The 15605-nt window shown below is 61.7% G+C and overlaps 2 protein-coding genes across 11 annotated transcripts; one reads left to right on the top strand and one right to left on the bottom strand.

Moving 5' to 3' along the window:
• Positions 1 to 284: 284 nt before the first annotated feature.
• On the top strand, positions 285 to 3433 carry ZDHHC12 (zDHHC palmitoyltransferase 12). 5 transcript variants are annotated; one of them, XM_073806693.1, is made up of 6 exons: positions 289 to 434; positions 661 to 860; positions 1870 to 2034; positions 2398 to 2475; positions 2641 to 2807; positions 3004 to 3433. In XM_073806693.1, the coding sequence occupies exons 1-6, from the start codon at positions 335 to 337 to the stop codon at positions 3320 to 3322; spliced, it is 1029 nt and encodes a 342-aa protein (XP_073662794.1). In that variant the 5' UTR covers positions 289 to 334; the 3' UTR covers positions 3323 to 3433. The 5 variants fall into 5 exon arrangements, with proteins under 5 accessions (XP_033714666.1, XP_033714665.1, XP_073662794.1 ...); XM_033858775.2 differs by lacking the exon at positions 661 to 860 and having other exon boundaries at positions 285 to 434; positions 1898 to 2034; positions 2641 to 2829; XM_033858774.2 differs by lacking the exon at positions 661 to 860 and having other exon boundaries at positions 286 to 434; positions 1898 to 2034.
• A 140-nt stretch (positions 3434 to 3573) lies between these two features.
• On the bottom strand, positions 3574 to 15262 carry PKN3 (protein kinase N3). 6 transcript variants are annotated; one of them, XM_033858771.2, is made up of 22 exons: positions 14863 to 15261; positions 12621 to 12861; positions 12273 to 12418; positions 11517 to 11628; positions 11316 to 11443; positions 10927 to 11110; positions 9357 to 9503; positions 9164 to 9273; positions 8911 to 9054; positions 8419 to 8494; positions 8167 to 8335; positions 7883 to 7985; positions 7704 to 7771; positions 7312 to 7375; positions 7073 to 7164; positions 6337 to 6513; positions 5584 to 5646; positions 5367 to 5443; positions 4786 to 4928; positions 4590 to 4697; positions 4250 to 4283; positions 3574 to 4095 (listed from the first exon to the last, which is right to left on the bottom strand). In XM_033858771.2, exons 1-22 carry the CDS (start codon positions 14884 to 14886, stop codon positions 3962 to 3964), a joined length of 2544 nt encoding a protein of 847 aa, XP_033714662.1. In that variant the 5' UTR covers positions 14887 to 15261; the 3' UTR covers positions 3574 to 3961. The 6 variants fall into 6 exon arrangements, with proteins under 6 accessions (XP_033714662.1, XP_033714658.1, XP_033714659.1 ...); XM_033858767.2 differs by having other exon boundaries at positions 3574 to 4092; positions 4203 to 4283; positions 14863 to 15257; XM_033858768.2 differs by having other exon boundaries at positions 3574 to 4092; positions 4203 to 4283; positions 4590 to 4684; positions 7883 to 8250; positions 14863 to 15262.
• Positions 15263 to 15605: the final 343 nt, after the last annotated feature.

Below are 15605 nucleotides of genomic sequence, written 5' to 3'. Positions count from 1 at the left end.
AGGCTGTGGCCCTGGGGCTGGTGGTGGAATCCCAGTGGGGCTGGGTCGAGGCTCCCGACGGCTCCCCGGCTTTCGAAAGTTACCTGGCTGGTGGGGCGTAGGGTTGGGGGCGTTACCGGCTGCGCGCGCGCCGGCCCCGCCCTCAGCCTCTTCAGGCACCTGTGGGCTCGAGGGCCTACTCGGCCGCAGCTACCGTCCAATAGGCAGTCTCCATCACCCAAGTCGGCCCCGCCCACAGCCTGTCTCCTCCAATCCCCGGGTGGCGGTGGGTCCTCTCCCTCGGAGGGCCCGCCCCTCTGAGCGCTTCTTCCGGGTGGGGCCCCGGGCAGAGGCGATGGCGCCGTGGGCGCTGCTCAGGCCTGGGGTCCTGGTGCGGACCGGGCACACCGTCCTGACCTGGGGGATCACGCTGGTGCTCTTCCTGCATGATACCGGTGAGCCGGACCCCGCGCGACCCTGGACCCCCCCGATCCCGCATGATTCCCTAGATGTTTGGGTCTCACTGAGTCCCTTGCCGAAGCCCAAGAGATCCTGGGATTCACCCAATCTCCTCCACATCCTGAGGCCCCCTCCCCATCTCTCATTCCAAGAGCCACCTGCTTTCTGCCTAATACCCAGTTGATCTCTAATTAATTCCAGAATCTTCCTGATCCCTGCCAGATACCCTGTCTGTCCCAGGACCCACCCGGTGCCCCAGATCCGACGACCGACTCGAGCCCCTTTCTCCCCTGATCCTGGGACCCGCCCGACCCTTCCCAGGAATTGACTCCCAAGATTCCGAGGATCAACTAGATGAAGGACTGGCGTCCCGCCCAGCCCTGTGGCCACTAGCTGCCCAAGTCCAGGCTCCCCAGCCTCAGGCAAGAGAACACCGCATAGGGGAGCAGCCTGTCCCTCACGTCCTCATCCTTGATTCTCACCCTGGTAGCATTCATTCATTACATCAACCCCCTTCCACCCTTCCTCCTCTTTACCCACCACAGGCCACCTCTGTGGCCACCTCCAGCACAAGTTTTCACCCTCCCTCACTACCACCATCACAGCCCCCACACATCATCCCTCCTTGCTCCAGCATAAAACCCCGGACCGGGGGCGTTCTCACTTTCCTCCCAAGACCTCAAGTCTCCTCCACTGCCTCTGCCCCTTAGCCTAAAAACCTGCTCAGTCTCCCCATCAGAAAGAACCCCCCCTCAGTGCCACCCCCCTTCCTTCTCCGCTCCCTTTTACAGTCAAGGGGCACCAGAGTTGGCCACACTCGGCTGTCTGGCCGTCTCCTGCCCCTCGCTCTTCAGCCCCCCGCCTCCCAAAATCCTTCAGTCACCTCCATGGGCTGGACCCTTCCTTGCCTGGGCTCCCCTGTTGTCCCTCTGCAGCATCCCAGCCAGCCTGCCGACCCTGCCCTCCTCTGTCTCTTGGGCATCTTGGACCTGGCCAGCTTCTCCGCATCTCAGAGCCAGACCCCTCCTCCCTCTCCCTCACATCCAGCCAAGTCTGGCCCCATCAGCCTCCTTACCCCGCTGTCCATCCCCTCTTCTCCACCCTTCCTGCCACTGCCCTTGTCCAGACACGCTCCGCTCCGTGTCCCAGATAAGCCTCCCCTCTGATCCATCTTTTCTCTAGCAGTAAGAGGGCTTTCAGAAACATACCCGACCCTATAACCTTCCATGGTTCTCTATTGCGCTCCAGAGAGAGTGTAGATGAACTGCTTTTTTTTTTTTGCTGAACGTGAACTTCTCCCTCCTGCACCCTATGCAGTGGCCACACCTGACCATTCATCAAACTCCAACTCCAGGCCTTCCCTCAGCCAGGGACACACTTCCCCCCTCCAGCTGCACCCCTCACCTGCACCCTCCTATTCTGTCGCCGCAGCCTCACTCTCCCCCTCTGGCCTCTCCAGCGCTGCGGCAGTGGGAAGAGCAGGGGGAGCTGCTCGTGCCCCTCACCTTCCTGCTCTTGGTACTGGGCTCCCTGCTGCTTTACCTGGCTGTGTCACTCATGGACCCGGGATACGTGAATGTCCTGCCCCAGCCCCAGGTAACCAGGGCTCCCAAACATCTCCTCCCCCGCAACAGGGAACTCAAGGCCCCAGTAACAATCTCATGCTAGACCCTGTGCTGAGGGCTTTCCTAGGGAATCCCAGGGAATCGTCTTGCCAGACCTAGAGCCCCATCCTACAATGAGGAAATTGCCAAGACCCAGATAGGGGAAGTAACTGGCAAAGGTCACACAGCCTCGCCATCCAGGGCACTCTGCCCCCACTCTACCACCTCCATTACACAGGGGATGGATCCCCAAACGTGCACACCCAGAGTTAAGCTGGCCCCCAAGGGAGCTACCCACCAGTGCCCTCTGCCTCCCAAGGGAACCCCATCTCATACTGTGTCCCCCCATTTTCAGGAGGAGGCCAAGGAAGAGCAGACAGCCATGGTTCCTCAGGCCATCCCCCTTCGGCGCTGCAGATACTGCATGGTGCTGGTGGGTGATGCAGGGACCTCCGTGGGAGGGTCGGGCAAGATTGAGACTCCTTGGCCTCATCCCTCCTCCAGGAAGGCCTCCCAGATGTCAGCCCTGACCTCCCGCCCACATTGTTGGGTCCAGAAGGGAGCCAGTGTTGAAGCCTGACTCCCTGTGTGCCCACAGCAACCCCTGCGGGCCCGTCACTGCCGTGAGTGCCGTCGTTGTGTCCGCCGATATGACCACCACTGTCCCTGGATGGAGAACTGCGTGGGGGAGCGCAATCACCCAGTGTTCGTGGCCTACCTGGCACTGCAGCTGGTGGTGCTTCTGTGGGGCCTGTACCTGGCATGGTGGGTTCCCCCAGCGCCCCGGGTGGGTGGGTGGGGGGCAGGCAGCAGGCACCCACCAGGTGTGGAGAGAGCCAGGCTCCCTCTTCAGGGGCCTCGGACCCTCTCCCAAATGGCCGGCCCACCTGGGGTCCCTGGGGCAAAGCTGCCAACCACACACCCGCCAGCTCTGGGTCCCTGTCCCCCTCCTTCCCCGCAGGTCTGGCCTCCGCTTCTTCCGGCCTTGGGGGCTCTGGCTGCGGTCCAGTGGGCTCCTGTTTGCCACCTTCCTGCTGCTGTCGCTCTTCTCCCTAGTGGCCAGCCTGCTCTTGGCCTCGCACCTCTACCTGGTGGCCAGCAACACCACCACCTGGGAGTTCATCTCCTCACACCGTATCGCCTACCTCCGCCAGCGCCCCGGCAACCCCTTCGACCGCGGCCTGACCCGCAACCTGGCCCACTTCTTCTGTGGATGGCCCTCGGGGTCCTGGGAGACACTCTGGGCTGAGGACGAGGAAGGCAGCAGCCAGGATGTTTAGGGTTGCTAGAGGCCGGGCCACCGTCTTGTGCCTGAAAACCAGAGGGGCCGCACCCGGGGGCATCAGCGCTCCAAGGGCCTGGACCTCCTCACTGCTGCCCACTCCTCCCAGGCCTCAGGGTGGAGCTGAAGGACAGAACCCTGCCTCAAAGGCAGAAGAGGAGGAAGAGGACCCATGGGGGGCTCGGGCACCAAGGGCCTGGGTTGTGGAGACTTCCACCCTCCCCACCCCAAGCCAGGCTGCCTCCAGTGCACAGTTTTATAAATTTAATAATCCATAAAGCAAGTCAAGTATTCAAAACAACAAACCAAACTGCTCCTCGCTGTGCCTCCCTTTCGGGTCCAGGTCTTGCAACGGGCAGGGGAGAGGTGGTCGGGAGAAGGGAGGGGAGGCAGCACTTTGCCCGGTGACTGAGCAAAGCCCACGACAGCAGCCCGTGGCCGCCACCTTGAGTCCCAAGGGCTCATCAATACCGGGGCGCCCAGGCGGGCAGAAAGGCGGGCAAGCAGAGGCTCCAACCGTCGGGGGGGGCAGGGGGTAGAGAGCCCGGGAGGCCCTCAGGGCTCCAGGAATCGCTGGGACACAAAGTCGAAGTCCCGGAAGGCAGCCTGTTGGCGGGCGGTGAGGGGGCTGCGGGCATCAGGCGGCGTCAGGGCAGGCGGCAGCCCCGTGAACTCGCCCTCGAAGTAGCGCAGGTCTGTGGGGCCGCAGAGGGTGGGCACAAATGGGGGCCGGACGGCTCGGGCGAGCAGGGCCTGCCAGTCGGTGGTCTGGGGGCAAGGGTTAGAGGTGCCTCAGACGACGGGAGTGGCAGCCCCGCGGGCCCTCGATGCCTCCCACTGTGCCAGGCTCCTGGACCACTGCGGCCCTGGCCACTCACCCTGAAGAAAGGCTGTGTCTTGATCTCCTCAGCATCCCGCTCCCCTGCCCCCAGGCGCTTCTCGGGGCACTTCTGGAGGAGCTGGGGGACAGGACAGGTGCTCATTCAGGGTGTTCGGGCCCCAGGCACTGCCCGCCTCCCCCTCTCCAGCCTCTCGGGTAGGGATCCCTGAGCCAGGAGCAGCTGTCGGCCCAGCCCTGGACCCTGAGGTGATTACCTTCTTCTTTTTTTTTTTTTTTAAAGAGTTTGTTTTGTTTTGTTTTTTGGGGGACGCGCCACGCAGCTTGCGGGATTTTAGTTTCCCCGACCAGGGATCGAACCCGCGCCCCCTGCAGTGGAAGTGCAGAGTCTTAACCACTGGACCACCGGGGAAGTCCCTGCGATTACCTTCTGGATGAGCTCAAGCCCTTGCACCGACAGAAAGCGCGGGTATGGGGCTTCTGCATTGACGATGCAGTCAAACACCTCCTCCTCGGTGTCCCCTGGAAACGGGCACTGCAGGGATGGGGCTCAGCAGGGTACGTGGGCCACCCCCACCCCCACCCGACCTGGAGGCCCCACCAGCACCCCGTCCAGCGCTCACCTCGCCCACCAGCATCTCGTAGAGCAGCACGCCCAGCCCCCACCAGTCCACAGCCCGCGTATAGGCCTCCTGGGTCAGCACCTCAGGGGCCAGGAACTCCGGGGTGCCACAGAAGGTGCTCGTCCGGTCCCCAAAGCCGATCCCTGCAAACCGACATCCACACTGATGCCAGCGTGGTGTGTTACCACAAGAACCTCTCGCTGTCAGAATCAAGCACCCACCCTCCTTATGACCCCATGTCTGAACCTGTGCCGAGCCCTGCCCCACACCCTCGGAGGTGGGAACGGTTTTAATGCCACCTGATTGATGAGGAATCTGAGTCTCAGACAAGCTCGTGTGCCAGGGCCACGCAGAAAGCAGAACCCAGTGCCCTCTCCCGGCCCAGGGACTCCCTCTGGCCACGGGCAAGGGGCTCTTTTAGAGCTTTTAGGGCTGGGAAGGACGAGCCAATGTGTCCAGCTGGTCCCTGGAATGAGGGCTGGGACGCAGATTTCCTGGGAGCTGCCACTTGCCCACCACCCTGCTGGCCTGGGCTGAGTGAGCACGACTGAAAGACGGGATCCTGGACGGGAGGCACCCACCTTCCTTACAGAGCCCAAAGTCTGCAATCTTCAGGAAACCCTGGGCATCCAGCAGAAGATTATCCAACTTAAGGTCTCTGAGGGCAAAGGCGGGGCAGATCAAAGGGGCTAAGAAGCACTGAGGCCCAGGGAACAGCGGCCCCACCCTAGAGCAGCCCAGGAGGAGGGTAGCATCTGCCCCCTCGCCCACTCCCCCAGCATCTCGGGGGCAAGTTACCTGTAAATGATCTTCTGCTCATGTAAGAACTGCAGCCCCAGGACCACACAGGCCAGATAGAACCTGGAGGGTTGGGGCAGGGGGTAGTTCAGGCCCAGGACTGTGGGGGACAGGTCAGGGAGGCACCAGGATGGCCATGGCCTGGGGACCCCAGATATCCCTGCCAGAGTCATGTGGGGGTGAGAGACTGGCAGTAGCCTCATGTGTAGCAGGGGTGGAGCTCCTCCAGATAACAGCCTGCCCTTCCTGGGCTCTGAGATTGTGCCAGGGATGACACCGAGTATCCTCACGCCGACCCTGGCATCCTCCCAGCAGCCTGCTGTGGACACCCGTCACGCCTATGTTTCAAATGAGGATCTCAGACTCCCAGCCAGGGTCGCACAGCTAGTGGCTGAGCAGATATGTGAATCCGGGCTCCAGAGCCCACACTCTGCTGGGCAAGAAATACCACCACCAGCTGTTGGTTACTTACTGCTCACCAGTCCCTGTGCTCAGCAATTTCTAAATGTTATGTTCATCCATGCAACAAGCCTATGAAATAGTTATCGTTAGCCCAATTCACAGCTATATAAACTGAGGTCTGAGGTCACAAACGCTATGAGGGTTGATAACCAGGATCTGAACCAAGGCCTCCCTGACTCCATGCTCTTCTGCTGATGGGCACCCTGGAGGAAGCAGGATGAACGCGTTGCCAGGTACAGGGAAGCAGGGAAGGCTTGCTGGAAGAGGCGTACAGGAGAGATGGGAACCCACCGGGCCTGGGGCTCAGGGAAGACGTCCTCATGGATCTGCATCATGAGGTCGCCACCGGGCACAAACTCAGTCACGAAGCAGGCGTGGCTGGAGGTGTGGAAGCAGGCAAGGAGGGAGAGTAGGAAGGGGTGCCCCATGCGGCCCACGGCCTCCAGGATTCGCTTCTCGCAGTACAGGCTGCAAGAGGAGGGTGTGGGTTTTAGAGGGAAGGAGGGAACCCAAAAGGGAATGAAAACCTCCCCTGACTATGCCCTGTCACCCACACAACACCCCTGGGTCACTGGCTCTTAAGTCAAAGTGCCAGGCAGCTAGAGTGATGGTTCACATGTATCCGGAGCTCGCATAGGTCTTTTTTTTTGGCCACGCTGTGTGGCAGGCGGGATCTCAGTTCCCCGACCAGGGATGGAACCAGCACCCCCTGCAGTGGAAGCGCAGAGTCTTAACCACTGGACCACCAGGGAAGTCCCTCACATAGGTTTTGAACCTGTACAACCACCCTGTTCCCATTTCACAGATGAGGAAACTGAGGTGCATAAACGAGGGGACCTGCCCAAGGGCACACAGTTAACAACTGCAGTTGCTAACAAGAGAGCCCAGGCCTGGCTGGCCCCACAGGGTCACCTCTTACAAGCCCCAGTAGCATTCAGCTGCCTTCCGGGGCCACCAGCCCAGGCCTGCCATCCTGGGTACCCTCCACGTGCCCGGATGCCGGGAACCCCCTGGCCTCAGCACACACCTCTCTATCTCGTCCCGGCTCAGCACCTCTTGCTTCTTCAGCGCTTTGATGGCATAGTATTGACCTGTCCCCTTGAACTGGACCAGGAGGACCTGGGGACCAGAGAGAGACTGGGCTCCAGGTGGGCAGTACAGGAGTCTACTTCCCCCACCCACTGCCCCACAGACCCCAGAGTCCCCCTAGCTAGCGTGTGTCGGGGCCTGCCCACCCCCCTCCACTGCACCTCATGAGCCCACTACCTTCCCGAAGTGGCCCCGGCCCAGCACGGCCAAGCAGCGGAAGTCCTGAAGCCGGGGGGGTTTCCTGCAAGAGAGAGGGTACAGGAAGCCCCTGGGACAAGGGCTGGGGCTTCACCAAGGGCCGCTCCAAACCCTCCCTCCACGCCTGGTCCTGGGCTGGCCCCACCTGTGAGGCAAGAGGGGCAGGGGCTGGAGAGGCCGGGTGGGAGCTCCTAGGACTGCCATTTCCTGGGGTCTGGCATGCAGGTGGAGCTCAGTAACGTGGGCTCCGCAAGTGAGAACCTGAGAGCAAGCCAAGAGCTCGGGGCGATGTGAGAACGCCTGACATGCAAACACCCAAGTGAGTGGACAGATGTCTCTCTCAAACGCCAAGGTGAGCCTGCCAGGGGTACCTGGTGGCTGAGGCTGGCAGAGACGGCTCGAGTCGAGTCCTGGGCTCCATGTGGGGGCGTTTGGTGCTCTGTGAGGGCAGAGGGGCTCAGGGCAGAGGGGGCTTCCTCTCCTTCTTCCCTCCAGCCCTGCCGTCCCCACCCAGACAGTCCCCAGCATGACCAGCCCTGCCACCGCTCACCGGCATCTCCTCGGGGGTCGGCTCCTGGGGCAGGTAGAGGCGCGGTGGCTTGGGTGGGGATTGGATCTCTTCTCGCAAGGGGGTCTTCTTGGGCGGGAAATTACTGTGGGGAGGAAGCAGACACACGACCGGGCACAGGCGGATGGAATGCGGGGGGGGGTGGACCCACAGCCACGTGAGACAGAGAGACGGGTCAGAGGGCGAGCAACGGGGACAGGCACTGTCTGCATCTGGAGTGAGGTGACTCCACAGAGAAGCAGGCAGCCTGGGGCGAGGCTCCTCACCTGGGCGAGGCAGGGTCGGCGGCCCCCCGGGGTGTGGCTGGGGTCTGGGAGCACCCTTTCGGGGGGCTGATGGTGCTTGGAGAGCTGCAGGGGGGCAGTAGGCTCATGACCAAGCGCCCCCAGGCCGCCATGCTGAGGTTCATCTGGGAAGCCCTCAGGAAGTCCTGACCTGGGGCAAAAGGGGGCTCAGTCCCGGGGTCTCCTAAGGGTCCCAGCCCTGCTCCCTACTAGCCAGCCTTCTCCACTCCACACCTCTGCGTTTTGAGAAAATGCGCTTCTGCCTCTGCAGCCGGGGCCTTCTCTCAATGACAGGGTCACAGAAGGTCACCTGCAGGGACAGGGGGCAGGGCTGAAGACCAGTCCCCTCCCACCCCACCTGCCACGGGCACCTCCTCAGCCTCCAGGCTCCCAGCCTGAGCCCATGTCAACAGACACAAGAGCCAGAAGGACTCAGAGAGGTGGATTCAACATCCTCATTGGGACCAGTGGGGAAACCGAGGCCCGGAGAAGAGAGGTGGTCCAGGGTCACACACGCGGCAGGGCAGACAGGACAAGGATGCAGGCCGCTAGGCTCCCATGAAGTCCTCAGAGAGGGGCTGGGAATCCTTCCTTCCTCTAGATCTCCTCCCTCTGGGCCTCAATTTCCACTCCTACGTGTGGGTGCAGAGCACAGGCTCAAAGGCCCTTCTTTGCTCTAACGGAGCCAGGGGCCCACGAGGTCAGAGGGCAGGGGCCAGTGGGCACCTGGACAAAGAGCAGCCCCTGCGGCACCAGGCTGAGGGAGAGCTGGTGACAGGCATTGTCCAGGAAGTCCTCCAGCCTCAGGAAGGCCACGCCACACAGCTGCCGCCAGTCCCGCCAGTGCACCCCAATCTCCAGCTCTCGGGCCTGCAGTGGGAAGGCCAGGTTGAGGGGTGGAGCACGGCACGAGCCACTACCTGGCCGGCCTTCCACCCCACGGCCCACGGTCACCCCTGTCCACACAAGGCAGCCTCACCCGCTCCAGGGGGACGACAAAGGTCTGGTCCCAGGACTGCTTGGCCACAGGCCCCCAGGCCGTCTGGCCCACAATGCGATTGTCCACCTTCAGCACGGCCAACACCTCACCTGTGGGGCCAGAGCCAGGGCTCAGGGCAGGCCGGGAGCAGGGGTCCCTCGCTGTTCCCCAGCTTCCCGTGCCCCCTACTCACTGGCCAGCTCGCCTCCACCACGCTGCTGCTTGGCCCTGCTCCAAAGCCAGCCCTGGGAGGGGGTCCCGGCCAGCGCGGCCACGGGGGAACGTCCAGGCACAGCTGTCAGCAGCTGCTCACAGCCCAGGAGGTGGACCTGCAGCGTCCCTGCCAGGGAGCATGGTGGGGGGCCGTTATCAGGTGCCGTCCTCCAATGGACCCCTGGGACCCCAGGAATGCTACCTTCTCCTGGAGGTATAGCTAAACACAGACCTTGCCCACATTAGGCCTCGGCAGCCACCTGCCACTCTTGGGGCCGGCCAACTGGTCCTCCCCTCCTGCACACTCTCTACGTGTTGGAAGAAGCAGGGACACACAGGCAGAGGAGTGAGACTCAGACCTCAGCCGGGTTGCACGGGACCGCAGCGCGTGGCGACACACTGCTCAGGGCTCAGGGCCTAGGAACAGCGCCACGGCAGGGATGAGAGCCCAGGGAAGAGCAGGAGGCCTGGCTGGCGGACCTGTCCCACCGCTTCCCCGGGCCCGTCTCCCCATCTGCACAGCGGAAAGCAGGGCCAGCTCAGCCCTACCTCCTGCAATGGGCACAAGCGTGTTTTGCCAACCAAGCAGATTCATTTTAGGGTCATTAGAGACGTGTCCCTCAAAGGGCAGAGGAAGCAGTGGGACTCTGGCCGCCCTTGAGGACATACACTGGGCCTAAGAGCACCATTTAGGGAGTCTGGGCCTGGGGTTTACACTCTGAGAGACCTCATAAAACAAGGCAGTGCCAGGGTGGAAGAACGATTGGAGGAATACGGGTATTCAGCCAGAAGACAGGATGTGGGGTGGCCCCAAGTACCTGAATTTTAGGCCATTTAACAAGCCCTTACCCCCACCTTCCCCAACTTGTCTACTTGGCTAACTCACATAAGCCCTTCGAGGCCAAGCTCAGACACCACCCCCTCCAGGAAGCATTCCTTGATTCCCCAGGGGCCAGGTGAGGGGGCCCATCCAGCCGCTGTACTTCCCCTTCTCAGCTCTGCTCACAGTGGGATGGGGCCCGTCTACCCTGCATCAGCTCTGTGTTGGCAGGGGCTGGGCTCTCTAGTTGGCACCATGTCCCAGGTGGGAAGTTCAGGGCTTCCAGAGTTGACACTGTTAGATTATTTGGAGGCAGATCCAGCTTGGGATAAAGAAGAACTTTCCAACAGCCCAAACTGCCCGGGACTGGGTATCAAGGCCTCCAGGGCTATGAGCTCCCTAACACTGGCACTTTGAGCACTCTCATGGTTCCTCACTTAAATAATAGCTTCACCGACTGAGCGATCTCTGTGCCTGCACGGTGCTGAGCACTTCACACGCAACAACTCACTGAATTTTCGCAGCAACCCTATGAAATAGGTGCTGTTATCACCCCCATTTGACAGAGTGGAAAACCGAGGTCTGGAGAGGGGATGTCAGTTGCACAAGGTCACACAGCTAGGGGATGGTGAGGCCAGGATTGGAAGTCTCCAAGATTCTTCCCCACTGTGTTTCAGGCTCCTCCCTGGAAGGGAAGGAGAGCTCTGAAGTAGGAGGGACTCCCGGGTACCTGTCATGGCGGTGGGCTTCACGAGTGTCCCTGAAGGCTGGGGGTTCCCAGACACAGCAGTCCGCAGCTCCCGGGCCACTCTGCCACGCAGAGGGTGTGCAGGAGGCAGTCCCTCCAGCAGCTGCTCCAAGGCCAGCCGCAGGAGGTCCAGTTTCTGGGAGGACTCCTGGAGCTGGGCCTGAGCCTGCAGAAGGGATACAGGGCCATGGGGTAACGGCGGGGGCAGCGGCTCAGGCCACCTGGAGACACCCTGGCTGAGGTCTAGACAAGAATGTGCCTCCTGTTTCCTCATTGCCACCCCTCACAGCCAGTCCAGCGGTGTCTCCCGCCACTGCAGAGGGTGGTACCACTCAGAGAGGAGCAGCAGTGGGTGGGGACCATGATCTGACCTCGGCTAGCACCTTGCGGTCCTGCGTTCGCCGGCTACCGAGCAGCTTCACCACGTTCTTGGCGCCCTCGGCCACGGCAGCCTCGATGCGTAGCCGGTGCCGCAGCTCCTCCACCAGCAGCTCCGGTCCTGGGAGGAGGGGGTCAGCCCTCAGGCCCATGCCCGGCTCCGCTCTGCCCATCCACACTTCTCAAGGCCTCACCTGGCTCAGGGGACCCGCTGGCCTCCAGGCTGCTGATCTTCATTCGTAGCAGGGCCACCTTCAGCTGGCTGTCCTGTAGCATCTGCTGGGCGGCTGCCAGAAGCTTCCTCTCCTGTGGGATTGTAACATATGCCCCCTGAGGCCAGGACAAGGCCGGAACCTCCCTGGTCAGACCAGGGACTGGAGCAAGCCTCCCCCATCTGTCCAGAATTGAAGCTAAGCCTCTCTCGGTAGGCCAGATACTACAGCCAAGCCTCCCTTTTTAGACTAGGTCTGGAGCAGACCTCCCCCATCAGACTAGACAAGGGAGCGCTAAGGTCAAGCCTCCCTTATTAGATCAGGGCGAGCCTCCACATCATGCTGGGGGTTGGGACAGGTTGGGAGTTGGGCTGAGATTCCCCATTAGACGTGTTTTGCCTTCTCTGTTAGACAAGGGGTTCGAGCCATGCCTTTCCCACCAAGCTGAGATTTGGGGTTCTGCCTCCCCCGTCAGACTAAGGGTGAGACTGTCTCTCTTACAGGGTCAATGGCCGGGTTGCATTTCCCTATCAGAATAGGGGCTGGTAGTGGGATGAAGTGGGAGATTGGGATTGACATATATACACTAATATGTATAAAATAGATAACTAATAAGAAACTGCTGTATAAAAAAAATTCAAAAATTCAAAAAAAAAAAAAAAGAATAGGGTCTGGCTCACCATCTTCTCTAATAATCAGAGAGCCAAATCTCTTCCCCTCAGATCCCAGGGGCCTTACCTTGGGAGTGCCACTGGCATACGTGTGGGTCATATTCTCGGCTCCCTGCTTGACCTTCAGCTCTACCTGCAGCTGCCTCTGTAGAGCCTCCAGGTGTCGGGCCCTTGGTTGCTCTGCCAGCGGACGAGGTCCTGAGGCCGCAGGTTCTGTGTGCAAAGAGCGTGGGGCTCATGAACCCCTCCCCCAGAGCCGAGAGCCCCTCATGGCCTAGCTCTCTCCTCCCCGCCCCTCCCGGGCAGGGGCTACAAGAGGAGGCTCTAAGAGAGGTCAGGGCCAGGGCCAAGGCCAAGGAGCTGGGTCAGCCTGCCGCCTGCTGTCCCGAGGGGCCTGCTCAGATTCCTCACTCACCAGCCGGGCCAGGCCCGGGGCCAGGCAGCAGGATGCGGGCATGCAGCTCCCGCAGCTCCCCGTGCAGTTGCTCCAGGCGGCGGTTGGAGGACCGCAGCAGCTGCTGCACGTGGCCCAGGTGGCGGCGGTCGGTGGCTACCCGCCGCAGGTTCTCCACACCCTCCTTGATTTTCAGCTCCTTCTGGATGGCCCGGCGGATCGCCTCTTTCTCATCCCCTGGGGGCCACTGGCCCGCCCCAGGCTGGAAAGGCAGAGGCCTTAGTCCCCTCAGTCCCCACCTCCACGGCCTCAGCTCATCACAGGCGGAGGGGAAGGGAGGCAGGCGCAGTCAGCACCCAGGACTGACACACATGGTTTGGGAAGCATCTATGAGCTTAGAGCTAGCATCCCTAAGCCAGATGGAAACCCCAAGGCTATTTATCCAGCCCATGCTCCTGTCCTGTGCCATCAGAGAGAAGAGTAAGGGGGAAAAAATTGTTGATGTTTACATGGTGTTCTGTTCTAAGAACTGTGCAGACATTAACTTGTTGATCCTGACAGCAACCCCATGAGGTAGGTGTAGTTATTATCCCCATTTTATAGATGAGGAAACTGAGACACAGAGAGGTTAAGTAATTTGCCCAAGGCCACAACACAGGGAAGGAGATGCACCGTCATCTCTTGGGCCCCAGCCTCTCCCTGCCGGTCATGCTTACATCGGGCTGCTCTCAGTCTGGGATCCAGGCTAAGGTCTGGGGACCAGAAAAGAGGCTTGGCACTGAGAAGGGCCCCCCCGCCACCACCAAGGTCACGCAGACAGGGAAGCCTGTGGCCTGAGTGGAAGCTAGGGCTGTTCCCCTGATCTTCCGACACCCCAGCTGGCAAAGCAGAGGCACAGAGGGGTTGAGGAGGTCTCCGGGGCCCACTCCCAGCTCAGCTCCTGGGAGGAATTAGAAGGCTCTCTCACTGCTTCACCCCAAGCGAGAGCAAGAAAGAGGAAAAGCTCCTTCCCAGAGGCCATTTCAAACCAACGGGTGCTGCTGCTGACCTCAGCCCAGGGTAACCCATGATGCCCCCAACCCAGGACTGCCTCAGAGCCCTCACCTTACCTCTCGGCTCTCCATCTCCCGAGCCCAGTGGAGCCTTGGGGACCCCCACCCCAGGCCTCCGCTGGCCCTCTGGCCCGTCTGTCAGAGGGCAGGGGCGGGGCTCAGGAAATCCTTTGAGGGCCCTAGGCCAGAGGCCAGAGCCAAAGGCCTGAGCAAACAAAGATCCCACGGAGCTGGGGGCCCGGCACCGGGGTCCTGAGTCACCCAGCTGCCGCTGCTGGGCGGAGGTTAACAGGAAATCGGAAAATATGTACAAGCCACGGCTGGAACAGGCAGAGGGACCTCCGGAGGAAGGGGGAGGGAGGGCACAGACGCAGCCCTGGAAGTTGCCAAGGGGTGGGGGCACTCTAGGAGTCTTGTGGACAACACTTCACCCTTGACCAGAGCCCATGGTCCTGCCTGCTCTGGGCTGGAATCCTGCCAAGTGCGCACACACCTCTCCCTTTCGGCTCCGCGGCTGGGGCGCTATCTTGTACACAAACGTCCCCACACCCATTTGCTCTGGGCTAGTATCCCACCTCTCCCCACACACCCCAATAAGACACACAGCCTCGGTCCCACGCGAACCTATTGCCAACTCCGACAAGAACCCCGCCCCCTCGCCATTTGGTCTGGAACCCTGTGTACCCGAGGGTTCCCCCGGGAATTGGGTAGGCCCCTTCCTCTGGGGTCCCCACTCGCCGCCTGCCTGTGTGCTCTGGGAAGGACCCCACGACCGCGTGGGAGTGGCACCCTCCGCCTGCCGCACACATTCTTCTCCCCTCCCAGGACCCGTCCCTAGGTGCCTGCACGGCCCCCCTTTGCTTTCGCAGCGGATGCACATCGGCCTTAGAGTGTTACCTGGAAGAACAGATTTTAGGAAACTTTGGGGCCCACCCTGGTGGCCCTGACTGCGGACTCAGACGTGCTCATGGTTAGGCCTGACTGGAGGCTCTGATTCACTTGGAGGTGATTTGGGGACGTTTCCAGGAGGCAGGAACGACTTACCCCCAATGCTCAGGTCTGCCCTGCTAAGGTGTAGGGGGGCGCAGGGCAAGGGCTGGGAAGGGACACGGGGAGGGGCTGGGGACGCGGCCGGAGCCCGGGGCGGTGAATGAGCCTCCCCCTACCCCCCGGCCCGCGCCCGAGGCCCGTCCCCTCCGGGCGCCGTTCACCTGCTGCGGCGCCCCCTCTTCCATGGCGCCGCTCGGGCAGCTCGGCCCCTCCTCTCGACCACTCCGGTTCCGGAAGCCCGGGCCCCTCCGCCAGGGCTTTCAAACTTGAAACTTCCCGGGAAGCGGCGCCGGAGTCGCGGGATCGGGCGCCCCCTCCCGAGGTCCGCTGGCCCTCGCGGGACCTGGGATCAGCGCCGCCTCTCGGCCGCGAGGGATCGAGCCTGGCTCCTGACCCAGAGGCCCCGGCGCCTCCCCCGGATCCGATGTTCCGAGGGATTTGGAGCCCAGCGCCCCTCATCTGAGGCCGCGGTTCCCGCTCCTTGAGACACTGACCCCCGCCCCGCGATACAAGGGCAGAAAAGGACATTTCCCGGGCCGGAGTTCTCCAGCTGCCGGGTCGCGCGCCCAGAGGGGCGGGCCCGGGTGGGGACAGCGCCGCCTGCCGGCCGCGGGGCAATGCCTGTGTGGTCTGTCCTCTCTGGGCCGGGTCAGCCTCTTCCTCGGAACCCCGCCGCGACCTGGCTCCCGCCCGGAGTCACTCTTCCTCTCCCATGTCATTGGTGTAAAATGGGCTAATCCCATACCTGTCGCCCCCCAAGGAGGCTTGGCCCTGTCTGTAATCACTGTAAGAATGTATGCGTGGGGAAACAATAAAGCCTTACCCAAATTACACCAAATTACGAACGAATCCAAAATCCCTCAGGACCCCCGCCCCATCACTTGACTAGACTGGAGCTTTCTGG

Source organism: Tursiops truncatus, chromosome 6, assembly GCF_011762595.2.
Source record: "Tursiops truncatus isolate mTurTru1 chromosome 6, mTurTru1.mat.Y, whole genome shotgun sequence".
Lineage (NCBI taxonomy): Eukaryota > Metazoa > Chordata > Mammalia > Artiodactyla > Delphinidae > Tursiops > Tursiops truncatus.
The sequence above is the reverse complement of the archived record's forward strand: the minus strand, read 5'-3'. Positions and strand labels throughout refer to the sequence as shown.

Coding starts and splice junctions, on each gene's coding strand:
- PKN3 (XM_033858765.2), bottom strand. CDS start 14,886: ATGGAAGAGGGGGCGCCGCAGCAG. Junction 9,504..10,926: donor GAAGCCCACCGCCATGACAG/GTACCCGGGAGT, acceptor GCTCCCTGGCAG/GGACGCTGCAGGTCCACCTC. Junction 4,284..4,589: donor GGCTTGAGCTCATCCAGAAG/GTAATCGCAGGG, acceptor CCTGTCCCCCAG/CTCCTCCAGAAGTGCCCCGA.
- ZDHHC12 (XM_073806693.1), top strand. CDS start 335: ATGGCGCCGTGGGCGCTGCTCAGGCCTGGGGTCCTGGTGCGGACCGGG. Junction 861..1,869: donor TCCAGGCTCCCCAGCCTCAG/GCAAGAGAACAC, acceptor CTGTCGCCGCAG/CCTCACTCTCCCCCTCTGGC. Junction 2,035..2,397: donor ATGTCCTGCCCCAGCCCCAG/GTAACCAGGGCT, acceptor CCCCATTTTCAG/GAGGAGGCCAAGGAAGAGCA.